The sequence below is a fragment of the Oryza brachyantha genome, chromosome 2 (genome assembly GCF_000231095.2).
Source record: "Oryza brachyantha chromosome 2, ObraRS2, whole genome shotgun sequence".
Classification (NCBI taxonomy): domain Eukaryota; kingdom Viridiplantae; phylum Streptophyta; class Magnoliopsida; order Poales; family Poaceae; genus Oryza; species Oryza brachyantha.
The window spans coordinates 9,539,531-9,564,923 of NC_023164.2; the positions used below are offsets into that span (position 1 = coordinate 9,539,531).

Consider the following 25,393-nt stretch of genomic DNA (forward strand, 5'->3'; position numbering starts at 1 on the left):
TTGTTGTGCTGTGTGCTCTCGGACCCTTCAAAACAACATTATTACAAAAAAAAAACCAATATCGACATGAGGATACTACGATGTGTGGATAAAGCAACGTGGATTTTAGTCTGAAAAGGATGTGTATTTTATTCTGTAAGAGATGGAGCAGTTGCTTAGTGTTAAGGTACCTGTTGGCATTGCTCGTGTTACGACAAATTTCTTTTCATGCAGTGACCATTTTCTTAAAATTGTCATAGTTTATTTAGACGATCTGCTTTTTGGTCAGAATATATCAGATTGTCTGTCCCTATTTTTTGTGGTATGGTGTTATCAAATGTGGATATCTTGGCTGTCCGAGAACTTGGATGGCAACACTCCTATTCCAGAGACTAACTTTGAAGTGGAGTAGTAATTTGCAACAGATGTAACTAGAATTCCAGAGAAGCTTTGATATGCCTCTATCGGTAGGAAGACTGCTAGTGAAAGTAGCGATCAGACTATCAACACTTATGTTCGTTTGGTATTTTTCAAGAAACCAATTAAACTATTTTATGTAATTTTTTTTCAATGAACGAAGATTCTGTAACATGGCAAAGGACCGAATAACAATATACTGGCATACTTCATATCCTCTATAAAACCTGTTGAAGATCCTCTTTTATGTTTATAACTAAAACAACAGCGTGGTCATTTTGTTTCTAGATTAAACTACCTGCGTGGAAAAAGCGTAAGTAAAGTTCTGGCAAAAGAAAGCTCGTCGTAAGAAGCAGTAAGCTAGCAGTCTTCATGTCATCACTTCACCAGCTGCTCGACTGCAAGGCAACAAGGGACGCATAAGCTCCACCGGGCAAGCACAGCAGCCGCTCGTGCCGGCCTTCCTCGGCGACGGCACCATTCTTGATGAACGCGACCTTGTCGGCGCCGGTGATGGTCGACAGCCGGTGCGCCACGATCACCGTGGTCCGCCCGACCATCACCCTGTCCAGAGCCTCCTGCACGACGCGCTCCGACTCGGAGTCCAGCGCGCTGGTCGCCTCGTCCAGGAGCAACACCCTGGGGTCCTTGAGGATCGCCCGCGCGACGGCGATCCGCTGCTTCTGCCCGCCGGAGAGCTGCACGCCGCGCTCGCCGACGCTGGTGTCGTACCCGCGCGGGAGGGAGGAGATGAAGCGGTGGGCGTTAGCGGCCTCCGCGACGGCGACGATCTCCTCCTCGGACGCCTGCTCCTGCTTGCCGTAGGCGATGTTTGCTCTGATGGTGTCGTTGAAGAGAACCGGTTCTTGGCCCACCAGCCCTATCTGCTGCCTGAGCCAGGTGAGCTTGAGGGACCTGAGGTTCATGCCGTCTAGAAAGATGGCGCCTGAGTCAGGGTCATAGAACCTCTCTATCAAGGCTATCACTGTTGATTTGCCGCTTCCGCTTTCACCGACGAGCGCAACACTCTGCAATATAAGATCAAACTTGTTATCCTCAAAAATAATCTCAGTATCCTTTCACCAAAAAGGAAAATAAATTCCAGTAATGAATAGATTTCGTTTGTTTCTTCTTTCAGAAAAAAAACGCTTTCGTTTTCACTCCAGATTCTAGTAACATTTTGACAACCTATTAAGACTCAGATTGTACTAGTACGTTCTAAATTGTAATGTGCACCGTTTTTCTTTTTTAACTTTTGCTAAGGAAGACTATATTTCAATTCTTTTTGCTAAGCTAGTAGGCAGCTATTCAGGTTTCTTGAACAATGTCTGTTCTGTGTAGCGAGATAATCTCTCCGGTTCAATAATATTTGTTATCTTGAACAAGGCTAAAGTCAAATATTTTAACTTTAACTACTAGTAATATTTTTTAACTTTAGAAGCATGGACATTTATGGATCGATCTTAAAGGAAACTCAACAAAATAATATCTTTGCTGATATTTTTCTATGTATTGTAATAGAAAATAGTGGTCCAAGTTGTCTTTTAGAGACAGTGTACTTATCGAAAACAACAAGTATTATTGAACCAGAGAGAGTACTTGTAAACTTGTTCTTGAACAATTTCTGCTAAGATACTTGTTAAGTCGTTGATTACCTTTGCCTCAGTTCTGTAGCAGTGTGTTCAACATTATAGAGGTATTAAGATGAAATTAGGAGCAAATTGATGGTAATTACGATTTACGAGAACAGAGCACTGCGAACAGATGAAAGCACTGTGAGCAAATTGAGAAAATCCATGAAAACCACATGTACCTTGCCAGATGGGATCCTCAAGCACAAATTTGTGAAGATTTGCACGTCAGTTCGCGCTGGGTACTTGAAGCTTACATGCTGAAACTCTATATTCCCCTCAATTTTTTCTGGAGCCATTCCGTCATCAGAGCTTGCATCAATCTTGGATTTCCTATCTATAATCCTAAAAATGGAGACTGCTGCATCCTGCACTTTGCTAAAATCCCGAGCAAGAGAACTTGATTGTGAAACTCCAACAGCCATCATGGTTAAAGCAAAGAAGACCTGCATTTTCAGAAACAGCAGAGGATGAAAGAGGCAAAAGAAAACGGGAGCAGAAAGGTTCATCTATAATCTTCTTGAGTTTTGACCTTAAAAACTTCCCCAACGTCTGCTGTTCCATTGTGTACAAAGCGTGCTCCGACATAAAACGATACAGCATAAAAGCAGAAGAGCAATGCAAATGAGAATCCATAACCCACACCACTTATAGCTCCCTGACGGACTCCTTTTTTCACAGGACCTTTGCATTTGTTTTGGTAGCTTTGAATTATCCTCTCTCCTACACAGAATGAAGTGACAGTTCTAATGTTACTGATCGCATCACTGGCAATTGTGCTTGCTTGCTCATACATTTCCTGCAGGAAAATATCACAGGTTTTCAGCAAAGAAACAACATAATGATTTCATTGCCATGAGAAAAAGACTCTATACCTTTGCATCAGCACCAAATCCCCTCATTAACCTTGATTGAGCATAACTCTGTGCAATTACACAAGGAACGAAGCACAAGACTATGAATGCTAGTTTCCAGTTTGTAATCATGGCAATTACAATGCCGACAAGAGCAGTGCTTATACTTTGAACAATCAATGACAAAACATCTCCAGCAATGCTTCTGATGGATGCGGCATCTGCGGATAGTCTAGCACCTATTGCACCACTGAGGAATTCCAGGAATGCACAAAAATTAGGTAATAGAAAGGAAATGGAAATTCAACAGTGGCAATGTACCAAATGATAATACCTGCTGTTCAGAGGGTCATCAAACCATCCAATATCCTGGTAAACAACCCGACTAAATGATAAAGCTCGTATACGCTCGATAAGCTTCCCGCCGGCCATGTTGAACAAAGCGTGTTGCACTGGTACAACAAAGAAGGATACAACGCCCAAGATCACAAATATTTCTGCCCAGAACACTGAATCTTTTCGCAGTCTCTGTGGTGGTTCATAGAATGTGCTGATGGCACTTGAAAGCAACAGGCCAAACACCGGAAGTATAGCCCCATTAGCAGAAGCGGCAATGCATCCTAACAGAAGGATTGCAGTTTCAGGCTTATGAAGGTGCAGTAGGCGCTGAATTACATTCTTTCCAGACTTTGTATCATCACACCCTTCGATTTCATGTTCATTCAATGCATAAGTCTGTGAATTCCTTCTGCTTCCACCCAGTGACGAGTGTCTGCTCATAGACCTCTCAAAGGATAGCTTTCTGATGCTATGTCGACTTACAGAATTTGAAGCATCAGATAGTCTGTTTGTAGCATCAGATAGCCTGTTGTAGTCAGCTTCATGAGTTCCATTCCTTCTCGCATTCACCTCTTGAAGCTGTAAAAGCTGATAGTATGCTCCATTGGAATCTTTAATCAACTCAACATGTGGTCCTGTTTAGCAAACATTATTTTTAAGCTTGGTTTTGATAACGAAATAGAAATTGAAAACTTGCTGAAATTTGCATGGCAAGAGTTGTGAGGAAAAGGAACAAAGATATCTCTTACCTTGTTCCACAAGTTGTCCACGATGTAGCACAGATATTGTATCGGCATTTCTCACTGTGCTCAGGCGATGGGCTACAATTATGGTGGTCCTGTTAACCATGATATTATTTAGTGCGTCCTGAACTACATGCTCAGATTCAGCATCAAGTGCACTTGTAGCTTCATCAAGAAGCAGTATCCTAGGGTCCTTCAAAATTGCCCTTGCAATTGCAATTCTTTGTTTCTGTCCACCAGATAGCTGTGTGCCATGTTCACCAACGGTTGTATCTAGTCCCTGAAAATAGTTACCACTCATGATCATGGGTCCCAAAATTTAGATGAAATAAATGCAGGAACAAATAAATCTCGGAATCGATAACTCAAAGGTAAAAGAACAGAAAGATAGCATATGAATGGATGAGCGTACATTTGGTAGCACATCAATGAACTTCGCAGCATTGGCAAGGACAATTGCTCTCCTGATTTCTTCCTCAGATGCATCTTTCTTTCCATACTCTATATTTTCTCTGATGGTGGTTGTGAAAAGAATAGGCTCTTGGCTGACAAGCCCTATGTTCTGTCTTATCCAGCCAAGATTTAGCAGTTTTATATTAACACTATCCAAGAGAACTTCACCTGATTGTGGGTCATAGAACCTTTCTACCAAACTAATCACAGTAGACTTCCCGCTTCCACTTTCACCAACCAATGCCATTGTCATGCCTCTTGGAATGCTAATTGAGAAGCCACTGAAGATCGGTTGCCCAGGCCTAGCAGGGTAACTGAAATGGACATCTTTGAACTCAACATCTCCAACAAAGTTCTCCAAAACAAGGCCACTCCTATCACTAGTATCAATCTCAGGTTTTCTATGGATTGTTGCAAACATTTTGTAAGCTGCAATCTGTCCAGATGCAAAAGCATTTAAGCATGGTGAACTCTGACCAAGTGCCCTACAAAAGGTTGTAAAATAAAATAGGAGCCATAGTGAGAATTAATAGTTTTCGAAGTTCAAGTTTTTGTGTATTCAAAGAATTGTTGTCCTGCAAATCAAGATACTAACATTGCACCACTCATGATGGCCATCAATACATTAATGATATATCCCCCAGTATAACCCTTTTCAATAATCAGCTTTGCACCATACCAAACAGCCAATCCATAGCTGCAGAAAACAATAAGCAAAAGTGAACCAATTCCAAGACCCATAGCCATTCCCTGGTGAACAGCTGATCTGTATGATGTTTTTAAGAATTTGTTGTATTTGTCAGTTGCTCTCCTCTCACCAGTGAAAGATACCACCTGAAAAATTCCATAACAAAAAATTAGAAGGATATGAAAAGGTTTAGGAAAAGAGAATAATTGAAAATGTTAAAATGTATTAAGAAGTAGACATTACAGTTCTAATTGATCCTATTGTCTGCTCCACTAGCTTCCCTGCTTCAGCATAGGCCAGTTGGGAACGGTTTGATAGCTTCGATATGGCAATTGACATGGCTGCAGCAGCAAGTACAACAGGAGGGATACTTGATAACATAACTAGGGACAGAAGCCAGCCTCTTGCAAATGCGATTATGAATCCACCAAGAAATGTTGCTAGCAGTTGGAGAAACTTCCCCACCTTCATAGATGTATCGAATGAGAAATTTATCAAACAGTAGATTCGCAATACAGCAGTTTTATGCATCATATACAATCAGTCAACTTCAGTCAGTCAGTTCATATAGTAAAATCAATCTAAGTAAATTAAAACCATAATTAATGGGCGTGCATTATACAGGCAGAAGAACATGATTGACCTTCAGAGATCAATCGGCCATGTGAATGATTGCCAGGACCATATACTTAGCCAAAATATGATCATGCTGCAAGATATGTTTTAAGAAGGTACAACTGAACACTCAAGGTTTTCACTTAACATCACATTAAAAGCGAGATACCAATGGGATGAGGCACTTCACAATACTGATAATTAAGGTGTAGATAGACAAGCATATGGGCTATCTCACTTTTTCTCCGATGGCATCTTGGATCAACACTGTGTCACTAGACATCCTTTCAGTAACCTCTCCCGTTGATGTCTCCAAATCAAAGAATGTAATATCTTGTCTAAGTATAGCCTCAAGGTACAGCCCACGGATGCGTGCAGCTTGCCTTTCACCGGTCACCATCCAGCATGACACCTCTGCAGGTACACAGTTAAATGCAGTCTAGTAAAAATAAACTTCAAATCTGAAAAAGGATATTGAATTACATAAGCAACCCAGCTTGTCTTTACATCATTTTCAAATATGTTACAGAATAATGACTTATGATTTTAACTGTTACACGGATTTAGTAGAACACGAAAGTTTTGGGATGCCTCCGCTGTGCCTTCTTGATTTGTGCTCTATACATTTTAGTTTCCAAGAGTATTGGCCATTATTCATCTAAAATTTTAGGGTTGAAAACTAAATACATATAAAGCAAAAAAATGCACATCCCCTAGCAATGCAAATTGGACAAACATTAATTTAAATAGAGATATTATGCCTGGTCAGCTGGTTAGACTTATGTATACCCTCAACAGCAACGGAAATTCTATCCTGAATCTTTTTTTCTAAAATTAATGTGAGAATGTCTAAAGGGTTAGTTTGTAGCATAGAGAGAAATACTGATAATCCAAGTGCATCTAAGATGCTTCCTTCCTATAATTTGGTTCTAAAATGCATAGTGTAGCTCTAAATTTCAACAGCTTCTAAGGAGCCACCTGAACAGGACTTCATGAGCCCACATTCTTTGTAGAAAAGAAAAAAGTATTCGTAAGTAAAGGTACTAAAGAACTATTGTCAATCTACTAAGGAAATATTCTAGGGTTAGGCAAATAGCTCAGGGTGATTGTTTGGCATATTTGCAAAACAAAAATAATTTGTGAATAAAAATTTTATATATGTATTCTTAACGATCTAAAAGCCAAGGCTGGAAAATAAATTTCGGTGAAAAAGCCCAAAATCAACTTCAAATTTAATGTTAAAAATTCAAATTTTAGCTTATAAGCACGGATAGAAGCAAAAGGCTAGGGGTGTATATGTCAGGAATTCTTTATTTCCTACCAAAATAGATGTTATCCAAAAATACTTTTAAGACTAATATAATATTGTGCAATACTTACGAAGAAATCCTGCTATTCCTGAACCAATTGCCACATATGCAAATCTGACAGAAATCTGCAAAAGAACAATACAGAAACTAACAAGGTTAAAAGGAGAGAGAAAGTAAAACACCAAGACAGCGCCTGGTCAAAGAAATAAAACTACTCCTGCATGTTTAACATGTTATGTAGACATCAAAAACAGAAAGGAACATTCTACGTTTATGGTGCCCCTAATTTTCTGACAGCATTAGGGAACACGTAATTATAAATAACATGCTTGGAAACAAAAATAAAAGCATATGCAAAAACACACTTGTAATGTACTGGGCACTGGCAGTTCCCTGTACATCCTTTGGACAATCATTAATAAACAATTTTTAGTCTAGAAACAAATTACCCATCCGTAATATAATACTAACATCTTAAATGCAGTTTCACCATAATGTAATACTAACATCTTAAATAAACACGTTAGAAGAAATTAATCTAACGATCTGAAGAAATCAACTCTCTTAATTAATTTTCAGTTACGTTCATTAATGACCTTGCTACGTTGCGTGTGTCTAAACTTTGTGCCGATTCCAGTGTGTTCGATTCCGTTCATCTTTGTCGACATGCGTGACAAAGGCACCTCCTAAGCTCAGTACCAGATCGGTACAAATCGTTTGCAAGCATAATGCACCTTCAGGCCTACCACGACACACTTTCATAAATACTGTGATTAAGAGCAAATATAGTAAGGCAAATCCAATCCGCGGCCCCTTGTTCAGATTGTTGATGGATCCATCAATAGAAATTTCAGTTGGTTCGTCGAGTCCTAACCAAATGCTAGCTTGATTCCTCCGCTTACCAAATCCCGAACCCAAATTCTTCAAGAAGAATGTTCTGACAATGATACTACAAAACACTTAAACCCAAAAAAAACCTGAGAAACCCAATGGAACAACAACATAGATGAAACTAGACAACGCGGAACGGAATCAAAAATCGATCACCACGCGAAGTAAAGCGATCGGACAAAAATGCGCACACAGAGAGGTCCGTAGCGGGTGGGAAGCGGAGAGGCGCGGGGCCCGCGAACCTTGGAGACGACGCGCACGACGTGGGCGCGGTCGGCGGCGCCGAACGCGTCGACGAGCTCGCCGACGAGGAGCGCGAGGAACGGCATCGCCATCCCGTTGGCCACGGCCGCGGCTCCCCCCACCGCCATCAGCGCCGCGTCCAGCCGGTCGGCGAACGCGAACAGCCGGCGCATCGGCACCCTCTTCGCGCCGCCACCGCCACCGCCACCACCCGCACCACTGCCCCCATCGCCCCCGTCTCCTCCTTCTCCTCCTCCGGCCATCTACCGATACACCGATCTACTCCTCCTCACGCCTCGCGTCGCGGCGGCACGGTTTGTCGCGGCGCAAGGGAAGCCAGGGAGCGAGGCGGTGGTGCATGGGCGTGTGGCCGCCTCTCGGTGTGGGGTTTTTTAAAATGCGGCGGAGTGAAGCCGCCGCAGCTGTCGTCTCGTCTTCCTCCGGGCCCGGGCTCCTCTGGGTGCGCGTAGCGGGACTGCTGCGAGAGGCGTTCCTCGAATGAGGCGGTGGTGGTGCTCGCTCGGACTGAGGCGGAGCTTTGCTCGACGAGGTAACGTGTCTCCGATCTTGAACGGGTGCACAACCCGTGCATGACGCATCCGTGTACGTGACAGGCTGACAGCTGGTCATTTTTTATTTTTTTCTTTCCATTTTTAGGAACGAAGGATTAATTGTAGAGATAAAATAGGACGAGATAACAAACATTGCGTTTCATTATACGATATGTTTATATGGTATCTCTCGATTATTATAGTGTATGTCTTGTGCTTATCCTCTTTCAGGTCATAAGCAGTCTTGGGCACGTTGAGACAAGCCTAGAGCAACTATTAGGCTTAAGCCCTAGATTTGTCTCCTTAATTTAATTAGTTCCCTCTAAGTTATTTAAAAACTTGTCACATCATCTTTTATTATATGTGACGGTTCATTTAATTTTATGTAAACCATCCTAGTCATTATTATATCGTGAATGCTCTAAGTCGAGAGGGAAATAGGAAAAAATTTAATAGACGTAGTGGTGTGGGAAACAGTATTATTTATTTGGACAAATTTTAAATGGTACCGGAGAATATTAACTACCACCTGGTTGTTAACATTTAATCATCTACACTCGAGTTAAAATTTGAACTTAAACCAATTTTGGTATATTAAGTTACTCCATTTGATCGTATAATGACATAACGTACGTGGCCACTATACAGAATTGTGTATATTAATTCTTGACCGGAGTGAGTGCTATTATGCTAAGTTAGTAAAAGCATCTGGTTTGTAGTGTTATAACCATCAATGGGCCTAGCTACTCGATGATGAGTAAGCAAACATGCACAAAATACCGTTATATATAGGTGATGAAGTCACCAAGACATGGGAGAAAAATTAATTGACAAGTTAAGCATGCATATATGCGATTCGTGACCATGGCAGTAGAAAATGGCGGAGTATATATATATATATATATATATATATATATATATATATATATATATATATATATATATATATATATATATATATATATATATATATATATATATATATACACACACACACAGAGATGTACAAGATCGAAAGCAATGGTCCTCCATTTTTCTTTAATTGGTTAGAGCTAACAGAACGCAAGAGAGCTAATACTAGGCTTGCCTTTTTATACTAATAATGGTAAAGTTTATCTGTTTCGTTTTGGAAGAAGAATTGCATTAACCATTTTCTTTCTTACTTTCGTTAATTAGGAGAAGTGTTAATGTAAGCTACTCCTGCTCACATCAAGTGCACCGATGGTATGTCTATTTATATGTCAGTTTAGTTAGAGCAACCGGCTGAAAATTTCGTAGGTTTCAGCTGAATTTTGGATCATCAGATCTGACATGTGTCAACCATCCAATGCACTTGCTCAGAGCGCGCGGGGAGCAGATTAGCAAAGCGCGCGTTGCATATTTCATACGACCCATTTTGATGTAATTCTGTTCCCTTGAGTCTCTTCAGCAGGGTGCAAACAACAGCAGTTCAAAGGTTGCAGTTTAGACACTCAAGCCCAACCTCAAGCTTCAGTGGCTAGCTGAAAGTTTGACAAAACTAGTCTATGACTGAACTATTCAGCACTTAAATTAACTGTGTTATTCCCAACTTTATTGTGGAATAAAAGTTTTCCATCCAGAAAGTTTATATGTTAATTGTGGAATGAAATATCTCCATTCAGAGATGTTATGTGTTAGGTTCCTAGTCATCCAGAGAACAATTAGGTCAGGTTAGTTCAGTGTGAAAATTATGGTTTAATTTAGAATGTTCAGAAAACACAGGAGCTAAGCAAAGAATTCTATGGATAAGTGCCACACTGAAATGCATGAACGGAGAATGCACTATGGATTTTCATAGTGACAGCACGAAAAGAATAAAAAACTTACAGAATAGCTATACTCACATTGCTATAAGCTGACTGAGGTAATGTAAAATTTAGCTTCACCTTTTGCTCACCCTCAGCAATTTCCACAATGTACAATGTTTGCACTCTAAATAAAACACACCAATTAATTGCAAATCCAATGACATAAAACAAAACAAAACAAAAGACAAAACTATGTTGGATGAATTTTGACATAAAACAAAACAAAACAAAACACAAAACTATGTTGGATGAATTTTTAACAAAACATCGATAAGTCATCTGACAAAACAAACAAAATTATAAGTGAATTTAAAAGAAGTACAGACAAAATTAAAAACATCAATAAGTCATCTGAAATAAGTATTATTAAAAGCTGTCACAAATGAATCATTTTTTATTTTCAAAAAGCAAGCTCACAAAACTAAGCATTTTAGAAGATGTTGGAATATTTCGTTCAAAACATAAAACAAAACCAATACAATTATCTTCTCGGATGCCCTGTGAACAACCATTCATAACCCACCAACAGAACTGACTATATTCTTTGCAACAGGCTCTGTGTTCGCCAGAGGATACGCTAGGAGCATCGTCATCGTGTCGCCGCACCGTCGTCGTTGACGAGCACCTGCTGATCTCTCTCCGTCACGTGAATGGAGGAGAAAATGAGGACCTGATATTGCACTGTAGCAACACATGTATGTGTGGTTGGAGACATGGGCACACAGCATACGAGTGCGCCTCTCTATTGGGTCCAGGTGCACAAATCTTGAGACATCAAATGAACGTAAATTCGGCTGAAACAAACAAATAAAACAGCAAGCCATATAGCAATTCCCAAAAATAAATGGTTCTTCTATTATTTTAGAAAAAAAAATATTAGGACTCAAAACAAATATAACATGTAGACTTCGACGTAAGGAGAAGTATCATGCATAACCTCCCTAATTCAGCTCACTCAGAGTATCTTATCCCGATCATGCATTTTGCATAAAACCGCTCACCTCGACGTCTCCATTCGTTTGTTTTTTGCATTTCAGTCCCTAAGTCGATCGGTAGCCCATCATATCTCGTGTCTCTCTCCCTGATGTGGGTGGTGATGCCAAAAGAAAAGACAACGGTGACAGGGCTACCAAATAGTGAGTGGCTTAGGGCATCACTAATGTTTACTATCTACTTTGTGAATAATGGTGGGTCCTGTGTCAGTGAGTATTAGTTGCTGTTGTAGCCACAATGATAAAAGAACAAAAATACGTAAGCTAGACCCCACCATCACTAGCTTGAGAGAGAAAGATGAGAGAAATTATTTGTTTATTTTTTATGACTAGGTACTAAGCATATTATCTGGTATTAACTATTTACTACTCTCATAATATATACCACGTGATAGTAGTAATATTTTATTCTTTACTACCAACTTTAGATGCACGTTGTGGATACCCTATGACCAGTCGTAGCAGGCAGGGGTTGCACTTTAAATTGTAGGACTATGTTGTTTTGTAATGATTGAATATTTGAATGATTTAGGATCGAGAAAATATAGAGGATGGGGGTACCGTTCTCCCTACGGCAAAAGTTATGTACAATTTTCCTTCAATGTGATGCCTCGACGTATTTCCCACATTGACCCCATGCTACCGTGCAGAGGGCACTCAGGGCAGTACTTCACGAGCCTGACTGAAATCTGAAAGTCTGACCATCCCTGATCGACAAGTGACGATTGTGTCCCTCCTCCCTATGGCTTAACACCTAATATGTGATGCTCCTCCGTCCATCCGAAAACCAACTTTTTAGTTTTTTATTTTTGTGTCGAGCATTTGACTATCCGTCCTATTTAAAAAAAATTTAAAAATTTTTTAAAAAAAGTTAGTCACACATAAAATATTATTCATATTTTATCATATAATAAAAATAAAATTATTAATCGTAATTTTTTTTAATAAAACAAAGAGTTAAACATTGTATCTAAAAACTGAAAAGTTGATTTTTTTTTTGGACGGAGGGAGTACAAGATACTAGCCATTGGGTACGGCTGGCACCTAGCTATACGTCTCATGTCACTCCCGGAAATTGCACCAATTTTCAAATAATGGCATGTACTAGAGTCTGTCTGCTCATTTGCAGTCTGCCACGAACCCAAGCAGAAGAAAGTTCAGTAACTGGCGAGTACTGAACACTGGCTAGCTGTTTAGAACACTCTGAGTATGTTGAGTGTGACCTTAGTAATTTCTTTCATAGGTTGTTAGATTCAGGTGTTGTTTAGTTGGCAAAAATTTTTGCTAAAGGGGTCACATCGAACGTTTGATCGGATGTTAGAAAGGGTTTTTGGACACGAATAAAAAAACGAATTTCACGGCTAGCCTAGAAACCACAAGACGAATTTTTTGAGCCTAATTAATCCGTCATTAGCACATGTTGGTTACTGTAGCACTTATGGTTAATCATGGACTAATTAAGCTCAAAAGATTTGTCTCAAGATTTCTTGCAATTAGTTTTTTGGTTCATCTATGTTTAATGCTTTATTTAGGTGTCCAAATATTCGATATGATGTTTTTAGAAAAAAAAAATTGGGAACTAAGCAAGGCCTCAGTACTGATCGACAGAAACAACAAAAGAGTATTGACCATTGCTGGCTAGAACACCAAATATATGGTTTAACACTGTAATTTCATTCGCAGATAAGTTATTTCAGTACAGATCACAAAATAAAAAAAGATGTTCAGACAGATCATGCCACTCAACAGAAGGACCATGCTGGTTGTGAATGGAAGTTAAGTAGCATGGGACAACTAGGCAATCCAATGATCAGAAATATGTGATCGCTGGATTTGTAGAGAACGGAGTGGAAGACGGTGCTCCTATTCTACGCCGGCGAGATCGATCTGTTGTCCTTGCCATCGACCACGCAGCGGTGAGCTTGGGAAGAAGCTCATGTGACGGGGGAGATGTGTTGCCCGGTCGCTCTGTTTTCTCGATCGATCTGGACTGGGGATACTAAGGGGTATGATGCGACGATAAAAAACGATAAGGTGGCTAATTATTCCCAATGCTTAACAATGTTAATGAATATCCAAAGTGTGTACCATAACACAACATGAATGAAGTATTACGAGTACATTCCGCGTGGATATGGTTGCTTAGGCTAAACAATATAACAACACTTCCACCTCTATACGGTAGCATAATACTTGCTTCGTTCTAAAAAGAATCAACTTCTAAATATATAGGTATGGATAATTGGGCATCTAGATCCATCCCTAAAAATTAGTTCATTTTAGGATTGAGGAAGTATTAATCATTTACATCACGATAAATTACATGTTGTAATTGTATACACAGGGGTGTCCCGGGGCCCGTGCGAGGTGAGCGACCGTCCAGGGCCTCCAAAAATCATGGACTCTAAGATTACAAAGTATACTAAGTATATGTAATAGTTTTAAGTTTTTTCAATTAGAAATCAGTCTAAGTTGTCTTGTATAATAAATATATATAGCAGTTTAGTTCTTCAAGATTTTATTCCACAAGAAAATAAGGTCCGATCTAAATTCTAAATTTCTTGAAGCGACACGAGTGTTTTCCCAATACAACCATTGCATAAGCGTCATTAGTTTTTTTTTGTCTTGGTACTCGATATTAGGTCTCTACTTAGTGCTCTGAACTAGGCCTCATATTTTCACGGGACGCGTTGGTGTACAGAGAATGCTTTAGGTAATGTAGCCATTCTGTTGTCACTAGCATGCAAATGGAATGATAGCATAGCGAGAGCGAGGATAGTCTTCAAACTTTTGAAGATACCACTTGTGAGTTTCTACTGCTGCGAATGACAGGTTTGTTATCTGCAAAAATGAAAAAGAAAAAGACATTTCAATCTGCTGGAACAAAACAAACAAACTAAATATATGACAATTACATATTAATTTAATTATGCATATATTTTATTCAAAAAGTCACTGTATGGCGTACCACAAATATGAACAGGAACCTCACCGGAGTGTCTTCTCCACCACTAGCAACCAACATGCCAAAATAAATAACCTACAAGCCAAAGTTACTGTAATGTTAATGCCATACTAACTTAAAACATCAGAAATCAAACAGCACTAATTCTGTTATATGGAAACAGATGTGCTGTTATGTTATGTTAAGTCATTTCGTTCACACAAGCGAGATAATATGACACTCCAGTTCAGATGATACTATCCTGTCTTATCATCTCTAATCCATGCTTTCCCTGTATGGGTGATGATAAAAGGAAATATTCACTCTTACGCTGATGAAACAGGGAACAAAACTAATTTGATGAGAAGTCTGCCATGGCATTCAGCTTGAGTGTAAGTAGTACCAATGCTTCCAAAAGTGAGAACCCATTCAAACACCCCCAAGATGATTTCTACCAACAACTCCAAGACAATATCGACAAGAGTACTCTAACTTGACATCGTTAATTTAGCAATGTAATATATGACAAGACTAACAAGACCTGTCACATGTTTCAGAACAGTATATACCACACACTGAAAATTTGCTGAATCCGCCGAAGCACTAAGCTCGAAGAACCTCGAAGCTCAGAACCCTAGTTTGAAGATATCCCCAAAATTTCCCCAAAGAAATCGAGCAGAAATTATCAATTCAAATCGGCTTAGAGTCTTACCGATTTGAAGTAGTGGTCGGTGTAGCCGCACGGCCTCATTGTCGCCGTGCGAACTCACCGGGGCAGCCGCATCATCGCCGTCTCCGTGCGGGAATCAGCACCGCTTGCGCTCACCGGCGTGCTCGCTCGCCTTCTCGCGCCACCCGTCGCCTCACGGCCGCGCCGGCTTCGCCGCACGAGCTCCGTCTCGGCGCCACCACTCCGCTCACCATCACCATCACCGCATCCCTTTCTTCGGGTGAGTGGAACGAAGAGGTGAGAAGAGGGGAGAGCTCGGCGCCGTCGCCGCCGTTGCTGTCGCCCGCCGCCACCCAAATCGCCAGGGGAAAATTGCCAAAACACCACTCTCCACGACGTCGTCAGTAAACAAAAACTCTTCGAAACATGGAAAACGCCAAAATTCACGAAGTAGGCATTAAAGTCATCATTCCAGCCTAAGCCTTATATTAGACATTTATTAGACCCTAAGCCTTATATTAGCCATATATTATTCTAGAAATTAATAAAGTTATTTATTTTTAATAAATAATCATAGAAAATATGAATAATTGTTTTTTGCGAAGAAATACCATGAAGTCTTCAAAAAGCCATATATTATTCCAAAAATTAATTTTTTTGCACTAAAAATAAGTATTCATATTTTCTATGATTATTTATTCAAAAATAAATACTTTATATATTTTTATTAATTTCTGAAATAATATATGGCTAATAGAAGGCTAACGGGTAGAATGGTCACTTTTAATGTATATTTTGTGAATTTTGGCGTTTTGGCATGACTACCTTGTTCACTAGTGGTGTTTTGGAGGTTTCTTGTTTACTATGGTGTTCTGGAGACTGCTAACTTTATGGGTGGTGTTTTGGCAATTTTCTCCTAATCATTTTCTAATTAGGCTTAAAAGATTCGTCTCATGATTTCTCTATAACTGTGTAATTAGTTTTAATGTTCATATATTTTTAATGCTTTATTTAGATGTCAAAAGATTCGATCTCGCGGTTTCCAGACGGAATCTGAAATTTGTTTTATAGTTAGACTACGTTTAATACTTTAAATATATGTAAAAAACTTGATGTGATTTTTTTTAAAAAAATTGCAAACTAAATAAGGTCTAACTATCTGCCACTTTTTTGTTTGGCAATTAGCTAAATACTCTTATTAGGATTACACTTTTTATTTTGTTATTAAGAGAATAAGCTTTTCTGTTTTTTTTACTTTCTACGCTATACACTACGTGCCAATATGAAATAGACGCACAAAATTATCGATCTATAATACTATGCACGTCCGGTTTATTAGCCCTTATTTAGTGGAGATAAAATTAGAAAATAAATTAAAATATATAAAGTAATTGGTAAGACAAATAATAATACCATCTAATTATTTAATTTTAACACTACCATATTATTTAATTTTAACACTATCGTATTATTATTTAATTTTAACACCATCGTATTATCATCTAATTATTTAATCTTAACACTATCGTATTATTATTTGTCTTACCAATTAATTTCTATATTTCAATTTATTTTCTATTTTTATCCTCACGAAACAAGTCTAATAAACCGGGCTTACGTAGCATTTCAATCAAGGGTAGATTAGTAATTTTGCACGTGCATTCTACGTTAGCATGCACATGTGGCTGTATATAGTGTAGAAAATGGCAGAAAAATAGAAAAGCTTTTCCTCTCTAATGATAAAATAATAAGTGCAATCCTAAAAAAGATATTTGGCTAATCGTCAAACTTAAAAAGTGGCAAATAGTTAAATTCCCGGGAGAAATTGGCTCGTTTGCACCCCGCATTGGGCCATCACCTCTGTGGGCCGTCGACCATCCGCTGGGCCGAGCAAGCTAGGCCTTCGTTTTCCTCCGGTTACCAGGCCGTCATTTGCCACTGGGTCGAGTCTGCCCATCCTTTCCGGACCACCGCGCGCAGCAGGCCGACTTTGTCTCTGCGTTGCTGGGTGGCTTTTAATTTTTGTCGACCAGAACCGTTTATTCCCTCTCATAACAAGAGTGATAAATATGTTATCACTTATATGTAAAAGTGACTAATAGATAATTTTTCCCATTGCTACCATACGCGACCTCATCCTTCGCCCTTCGACACCGCGGGGTCGGCTCGAAGATTTGGCTTGAAAGGCTTATTCTATCTTAATTTCTAACCAACTTAATTCACTTTAAATATCAAACTGCTTTCTATATCCTTTTTAACTATTAAATATTGTCAAAATTTTGTGTAACCACTTAATAAATTATTCTTGGTTAAATGGAACTGATGGAAAGTTTGACTAAAAAGAAATTTTTTGATATAAAATACACCGAACGCTTTCACCATCGTCAAGTGGTGAACTCACTACCGCTAGGCTCCATCGCCTCCATAATGTTCGCCTCCATCATCGTCAAGTTATGATGTCGTCCCTACAACGACCGTCTTTGTTAGCGCCGAGTGGCGATTTTGTCCCTACATCAGCCTCTTTTGTCGACGTCGATTAGTGACTGTTGATTAAATGGGCTAGACCCAATTAAATTTAATTAAAATCTCATTAGCCCACAATGAATGGTAGAGACAATAATACTACCTTGGATAATTAAAGTGTAGAATCTCAACTTAAATAGAGAGTTAGTGGAGACTCTTTGTTGACTGATTAAAATGGTAGGAAGATCGCCACACACGCGCCGAGCCGAGCCGGCCGTCTGGTCCGGGACGTGGAGAGGCATGGCGTCGGCTCGGCCGTCCGCTGCTGCCCGCCCGCCTCCTTCTTTTTGCAACGGCTGGAAGTTTAAGGAAATAAATCCGAGGACACGGGATTGGCTTTCCATATCCTTCTTCTTCCTCCCGAAGCAGAGCTGGTCTCTCCATTCTTTTGCTCCTGTGGTTTTTTTAGTTCTTGAGCTTCCTCCTCCTTCCCCGGTTCTGAGCTCTTGCGTGCACGAGAGATCAGAATGAGCATGCCCTCTAGAACCACACCTTCGCCTGAGATCTGCACCGGATAGGTGGGTGATCAGGTTTTTGGGGAGTGCTTCCGCACGACTGCTCTTCCTCTGTTCGTCCTTGTTTGTACGATCTTCCTCTGTTCGTCCTCGTTTGTTCGCCTACATCGCCATGTCTAGAGATGGCACACTAGGAGCAGGAGGTGGCGCACTTGGAGCAGGAGGTGGCGCACCAGGAGCAGGAGGTGGCGCACTAATCGACAACACCAACGGAGGTAGTTCTGCCTCATAGTCTAGTGGAGGAAGTTTCACAGGGTATAACTCTCTACCGCTATTTCGTTTTTCATTGTTTCTGTTAGTCGCAATGTTGCGTCCTATACATGTCGATGATGCATTCTATCCTAAGCTCGGTGAATAATACTTTCTTCTTGTATGAATAATATTTTCTTTTTCATCTGCCTCACTATATCAATTGTTTATCCATTGAACGGTGAATCAGGAGCTACACATACTTTTTACCAACCTTTTCTTAATGTTTGTCTTGATTGCTTGCGAATGAACCTGAATTGAAATCGTGCCAGGTCATGAAGCTCTATTTCTTACATCAACATGGAAATCCCGGTGGTGTCTTATTGACTTTGGGCCAAACCAAATGGTGGCTAGAAGAAAAAAAAACAAAAATATGCTTTTTTTTCTCCGCAATTGTTTCTCTCAGCTGTCCTTCCCTCTTAGCAAACTAGAAAACAATTACTCCCTATGTTTTATATTATAAGTTAATTTAGGTTTGTTTTAAATCAAAGGTCTTCATGTTGAATAGATGAACAGGGCAGTAGAGAAAAACACCACAACCAAACCACCCGTATTCTCTAAACAACTGGGATAACGGTCTTCTAGACTTTGGGACGAGGGGTCATAAATGAAGAGTGCAATGGAGAAAAAAGACCACCCCGTCCTTCAACAAGACTGCCGCCATTCCGAAGCATCAATCTAAAATTCCAAATATCTAAATGTGGAATAGGCAGAAATGGGATCACCTAGAAATTATAATTGGTTAAATGGGCCGCCCGGCCCATGCCGGGTGCGTCAGGCCGGCACGGCTCGATCAACATGCTAGGCCATGCTGTGCTGGCCCACGGGCGGAACCAGCGGCCCAGGCACGGCCCAACACCACTCGCGCCGTGCCAGGCTGGCCCAAAGCAAAAAAAAAATAGTCCATCGTGCTTCTTCACTAAATCACTAAACAAGTCTATATTCCATCCCTCACTTTATTGGGCTATTAAAATAAGTCTATTTCTCCCCTTCTTCTTTGGGCCATGTTACATATGGCTATAATAAATCTATTTTACATACTTTTACTTTTGGCTAGACCTTACATAAATAATTCAAGTCTATTTTAGGTCCTTAATTTTTTTAATTGAACCGGGTCGTGTCGGGCTGGCCCAGCGTGCCGAGGGTGTGGCCCAATCGTTGGGCCAGGCCGGACCGTGCTTGGGCCGAGCCATAACGTTGTGCCTTGGGCTAGGCCGTCGGGCCTCGGGCCTTATGGCCAACTATACTAGAAATTGCCTCCAAAGAGGATGCGAAACTGCAGTGGCACTGGCAACTATATAGGGAGTGTGCACTCAGCTTTAGTAGGGACGGTTCCACCAAGGGGAACATGAGGTGGATCGACAACGCCATCTAGAGTGATCATGGGACTCAAGATTGTCACTGATTGCCACGCCAAAAAAATAGCCAATTTCTATACAATTTTGTGTGTTAAATCTCCATTTAAGAATCAAGCTAGGGTACAAAAAATCACAAAATAATGCACAGATCCAAATGAAAATAAACATAAATACTTAGAGAAGAGGCACTTAGTCCCAAACAAAAGAGATTATAGCCAAAAATCAACTCTAGAATATTTTCAGCTCCACTCCAGAGGCAAATTTAACTAGGGTATAAGCCTTGGACTTCAATGCTCATCTTTATCACTTTAATATTCCAATCTTGAAATGGGGAAATTATAGCAAGGTTTCAGTACCACCCACCCACTGTACTCGGTAAGAGAAACCAATGATGAGCTCGTGCGTATTATACCAAAGGAAGCTTTATGACTCTTTGCATTTGTATAAAGGAAATTGCAAATATTGCATTTGAAAACAATAAAACATTTATATAATTATGTGAAGATTATTGTCCATTGAACACTACTAGAAATTCTTTGATCCAACCTTTTCATGTCACTGTACAACATTCATCCGAGATAAAAATTACCAAACCATCGTACTTATAGGGTTACTGAATAGAGAGCCTAAATATTTGCGATAAAAGGGTTGATTTTTATCATGGATGTGTTAGAACCAGGGTTTGCAATTTTGGATCGAAATTGCCGAAATTTCGAGAATTTTGCTTCTTTCGGTGGGGTCCGGTAGTCGGTCACTACCGGGCAAAATTTTCGGTCACAAAAGTTTTTGCTCTCTTCCTCCCACAGTCAAACAAAGTCTCCACGGGCTCCTTTCAGGCGGGGGACTAGATCTGAGACGGGCTCCTTCCAGGCGACCGATGGCGGCTCGGCGGCGGTGCACGCGGCAAGGAGGCCCCGGCGTCGGTGGCTCTGCAAGAGGAGGTCAAGGCGGCGGTGGCGCCGGCTACAGCTGATGCGGCGGCTGGGGGAGACGGCGTGGTTTGGGGAAGGATGCAGGGCGCTGACGGCTGTTGAGGGGGCTGTAGGCCGCGGCGGCGAGGGAGGCTGCGGCAACAGCGGAAGGCTGCGGCGGCGCCGGCTTTAAGAAGAAGCTGTAGGAGGCGGCGACGGCACAGGTTACTCCCCTTCCCCTCCCCTTGTCTTCCCTCCATGGCAAGAGAGGCACGAGGAGCATGCATGCTTGCCGAGGATGACGACGACGACAGCAAGCTACATTGCTAGCTAGCTATCCACGGATTTGTTTTGTGAATTAGAAAAAAAATCCAAAATTTCCGGTATTCGGAAATTTCAGTCCCCCCGGTAGAAAATTCAAAACCGAAATTGCAAACCCTAGTTAGAACTCGAGCCACCTTGTCTACATGACTGACCAATGTGACCCAAACCCTGCTTGTGAATGAACAATGCGTAGGTTAATATGGCATGTGGTTCCCATTATTTCCACATGCCAGAAATGTGTCTTGGGGCTGACTGTCCACATGGTATTGTGGTCCCACATGGCGCATCTGTCCAGCCCAACTAAGGCCCGTTCGAAAAATGTAGTAATAGATTAGTACATGATTAATTAATTATTAATTATTAAAAAATATAAAATATATTAATATGATTTTTTTAAAATAACTCTCCTATAGAAAATTTTTGAAAAAAAAAACACCGTTTAGTAGTTTGGAAAGCGTGCGCGTGAAAAACAGAAAGATAATTTAACTTATGGGGGGCTACCGAACGTGGGCCTACTTGGCAGTAACTGACATGCTTGTCCATATGTCATAGCGGACGACACATGTTCAGTCCTATGCCTTGGAGCCTACCTATCAATGAACCATACCAATTTCATTAATTCAAGTAAATTATAGAGTGGGACAATCACAATGAAACTCATTCAGTCACTTGTGACCATGGGCACAACTATTTAAATAGGTTTATTATAGCAAGAGGTATACAACTTTGCTGACAAGACATAATTCACAGACATATCTCCATATATCATTGTACCACAATGGCACCCTGATAAGAGGTTGTGGAGAAAATCTCCGCATAACTCTTTCAAAACCATCCACACTATGTCAAGGTTGCCCTCATAGATTGTCCCCAAGTATCCGACCCTATCGGGTAGTCTACCCTTGTTACACTGTGGGAAATCTACAAGTTGGTTAGCACTGTATCTCAGTCCAATCCAACTCTGTCATGCCCACTCTTACCTAGGTGCCTAGGAAAGGAGGAAGCTACACTGCAAGCCTAGTTGTTGCTGATGCTAGCTCGTGGTATGTACAGAATGCCTAGATAAATTATGGTAAGTGTCTCGAGCTCATGGCTCATCAAGTACCAAATATATAGTCAAGTAAGTCATTATCCCATTAGCGAAGTAGTTCTTCTAACCATGGCTAAGCATAGCCTATTTCTAGCTTGGTCAACATAAGGAACCCAAGCTAGTCCAAACAAGGCAAGGAAGAAGAGAATCACCAATCACATATTAAAAGGAATAATTTATTTTAAAAAACAAATCAACAGTATATAATTTGTCCTTATTTTTATAATTATTGTTTCTAAAAGATGTTATAATATGACATTAAGAAGGCCAAGATGGCCATGCATGTGCATGGTCCACCAATTAGATAAAAAACCTGTAAAATTAATTAAACAACATACAATTCATACACAATTAGGTCTTCCATCAAATTTTATTTATCTTTTCTATCAAGGGGTTCCTATTGCATTATTTGAGTTCATAGCCATTAATCTTTATGTTTTTATAAATATGTTGTTAGAAACTGTACATTCAATTATATTTAATTTGAACTATTGCATCCATTATAATTAAATCAGAAATTAAAGACTCGTCCAAGATATATTTATCTTAAGAAAATATGACATGTGGTGGCCATATGTCATACGTATACCTGTAATAAATTAGAGAAAATCATAAATGTTCTCAGAAAAAAGAAAAATATATTATCCTTATTTTTAAAGAAATTATAATAGACAAGTTGATATGTAATGCCCTTTCACCAAAATAATTTATCTCGATGAAGAAATGTTGGGAGTGATAGGCATTTATGTTGGTAATTTAATAGAGCAAAAATCATTTACTCAGTAAAACTTTTAAACCATGAATAAATATTGGGAGCGATAAACATTCCAGTGTTCAAATGCTCTAATAAATTTAGTGGTCTCATTTTGCTTTTAGGACATGTTAGTCTATTGTGGGCTATATCCTAAGCCACGTCAGCAGAAAAAATTTCACATACAAGGATGGTCTTTTAAGCTGACTCTTCATAATTACAGACTAATTAATTCACTGCATGCAAACAAGGATCCAATGTGAATGTCATCATAGCATTTTTTTTTATGTTTCATGTATGTAAAAGAAATAATACCTACAGATGCAAAACCAAACAAACAAAATAGTATACTATGACACGCATATATATTTATTGTTATTTTAGCAATATATCAACATGATTATTCTCTAATACTCAAATAGCAATATATCAACATGATTATTCTCTAATCTCCATTACTGTGCAATTAATCATACTACTCTGAAGGTAGAAAAATGCAGTATCATCTCCGATCAGCACTCGCACTCACACGTTTTGGTGGCTAAAACCTGACGAAACTGAATATTTCAGATGATGCGCCGTAAACTGAAGAACAATACTGAACAGAGCAAATTACAGAGTTTTGGTGTTGCGAACTGCTTGCAGCTTTTCTGATTTCTCATTCCTTTTATTTGCTCCACGAAGGGAGTTCAGATTTCAAATAATATGCAGCACAAAGCAACACGGGCGGGGGCGAGCTGACCGACGGCCGGCTGGAGAAAGATTGTGGTAGAGATGGCGAGCTAACCGGTGGCCGCCGCTGGAGCCGAACGAATGGGGCGTCGCCGGGAGGCCACTAGATCTGGACAAAGGGGGCACCGCCGCTGGGCACTTGAAGGAGTGCGACGCCGGGGGGCCACTCGATGTGGACAAAGGGGGCGCCGCTGGCGAGCACTGCAATGAAGGCGACGTTGGCGGGGATTGGCTGCCACCGACCGCCGGCGCCGGGTTCTGGAAGATGGGCGAGCCGCCGGGGATCCGATCCTCGATTTGGCGCTCTCCCGCTAGATGTTCCCGTGCCCACTATATTTTTCGCGTTAGCACATTTGATCCGCTGGCTGAGACTCTACGGCAGAGATGAAGCACGTACAAAGGTGAGTTTTCCCCGTCTCCTCGCTTTTTTCTCGGCAAGAATCGTCTCTCCAGCCAGCTGCATGCAAAACTAACATAACATGTATTCTCTCCTACCATCTCTCTCATCCATGTCAGCAATTTATCTATGAGAGAGACGCAAGAGAGACAGCAATTAGCAACCTTTGTACGTGCCTTATACATCATTTACTTCATCTTAGCCTCATGTCATGCCTAGAAATTCCTCACACGAATTTCTGAACTTAATTGTGTATTAAAATCCCTGTCCAGGACTAGCCAGGGTAAAAAAAGACAATGTTGATTACATAACCACCGTTCTTAGAAACAACTGAAAATAACACTTATTCTAACGAAAATGCAGCGGAAAGATAACGTAGACTAGCTCCAGCGGGTACGGCTCTAGTCCATAGGAAACGCTTCGACGGCGAATCAGCTCATTCCTGAGAGTCACCTCCATCAGACTCAACTTCTAGCTCTGGAGGGGAAAATTGAGCAAGACTAAGTACAAACCACTGTACTCAACAAGCAGCACGGAAAAGAGGGTAATAAATGATGCATAAGGATCCTCAAGGACGGGTTAGGGTTAGTTGCAATAAAGCAACATTTAAATAAATAACAGAGATTAAACTAGATAAAAGTAATTAAACAAATAAAAGATTGAATAAATAACAGTTGTAAAATACCACAACACTGTCCAACGTTACACCACATTGCGACAGGCCCAACCACTACTCAACGTTACACCACGTTGCAGTAGTCCCAAGTGAAAGCCAGTTTATCCAAGGCATTAATGGTTCTACTAATCCCAGTGAAGCTGACAGCTTGCCCTTATTTACTCTGATCAGAGATGTACTACTGTATCCAAGACATAGCCCCACTACACTTGAACGTGCGTCGACATACCACCATGGCATACCGAAAAGGGAACAATGATAGGACCCGTTGTATAACCCTGCCTATTCAATCGCATCACTCTTCAGGTTTCGCCCCCTCCTTTAAACCAAGTCGGGCAGCCCCCTCTCGTGCCTAGGTGAATCTGGAAGCAGCATAGGCCATCGTTACACCACGACTCCCATCCATACTCCATCACGCTCGCCCTTGCCTGGGTACGTCGAATAGCTCACAATTACACTCCAAATCCCACTGTTGCCTATTCTGGCTTGTGGTTAGTATGAAAATAACTTCTCGGGTTTCCTGCAAACCGGTCCTTAATTGTCATGGGTGCGACTCTCAAAACCAAGCACCCACAGCCCCACCATTATCAATATTATAGTTGACATTAACCCGAACCGGGTAATGCATTACCATTAACAGCTATTCAGAACTAGTAATGATTGAGTGTGATCCTATGAGCTACTTGTTCTAAGCATGACTAAGCATTAACCTAGGCCT

General features: G+C 40.5%; 1 protein-coding gene and 1 long non-coding RNA gene across 2 annotated transcripts; both read right to left on the reverse strand.

Annotated features, from left to right (window-relative positions):
- Positions 1-586: 586 nt before the first annotated feature.
- Positions 587-8,621, reverse strand: LOC102708033 (ABC transporter B family member 9-like). Its single transcript, XM_015833088.2, has 12 exons — positions 8,163-8,621; positions 7,100-7,154; positions 5,958-6,133; positions 5,348-5,569; positions 5,012-5,250; positions 4,376-4,901; positions 3,970-4,243; positions 3,216-3,855; positions 2,903-3,131; positions 2,560-2,826; positions 2,210-2,473; positions 587-1,424 (listed from the first exon to the last, which is right to left on the reverse strand). Exons 1-12 carry the CDS (start codon positions 8,424-8,426, stop codon positions 780-782), a joined length of 3,801 nt encoding a protein of 1,266 aa, XP_015688574.2. The 5' UTR covers positions 8,427-8,621; the 3' UTR covers positions 587-779.
- Positions 8,622-14,051: 5,430 nt separating this feature from the next.
- On the reverse strand, positions 14,052-14,575 carry LOC107303655. The gene is made up of 2 exons (XR_001549599.1): positions 14,504-14,575; positions 14,052-14,376 (listed from the first exon to the last, which is right to left on the reverse strand). It is a non-coding gene; the product is annotated as an uncharacterized LOC107303655 (long non-coding RNA).
- Between the last annotated feature and the right edge of the window lie 10,818 nt (positions 14,576-25,393).

Coding starts and splice junctions, on each gene's coding strand:
- LOC102708033 (XM_015833088.2), bottom strand. CDS start 8,426: ATGGCCGGAGGAGGAGAAGGAGGAGACGGGGGCGATGGGGGCAGTGGT. Junction 5,251..5,347: donor CAATAGGATCAATTAGAACT/GTAATGTCTACT, acceptor GGAATTTTTCAG/GTGGTATCTTTCACTGGTGA. Junction 3,856..3,969: donor TGGACAACTTGTGGAACAAG/GTAAGAGATATC, acceptor TTTGCTAAACAG/GACCACATGTTGAGTTGATT.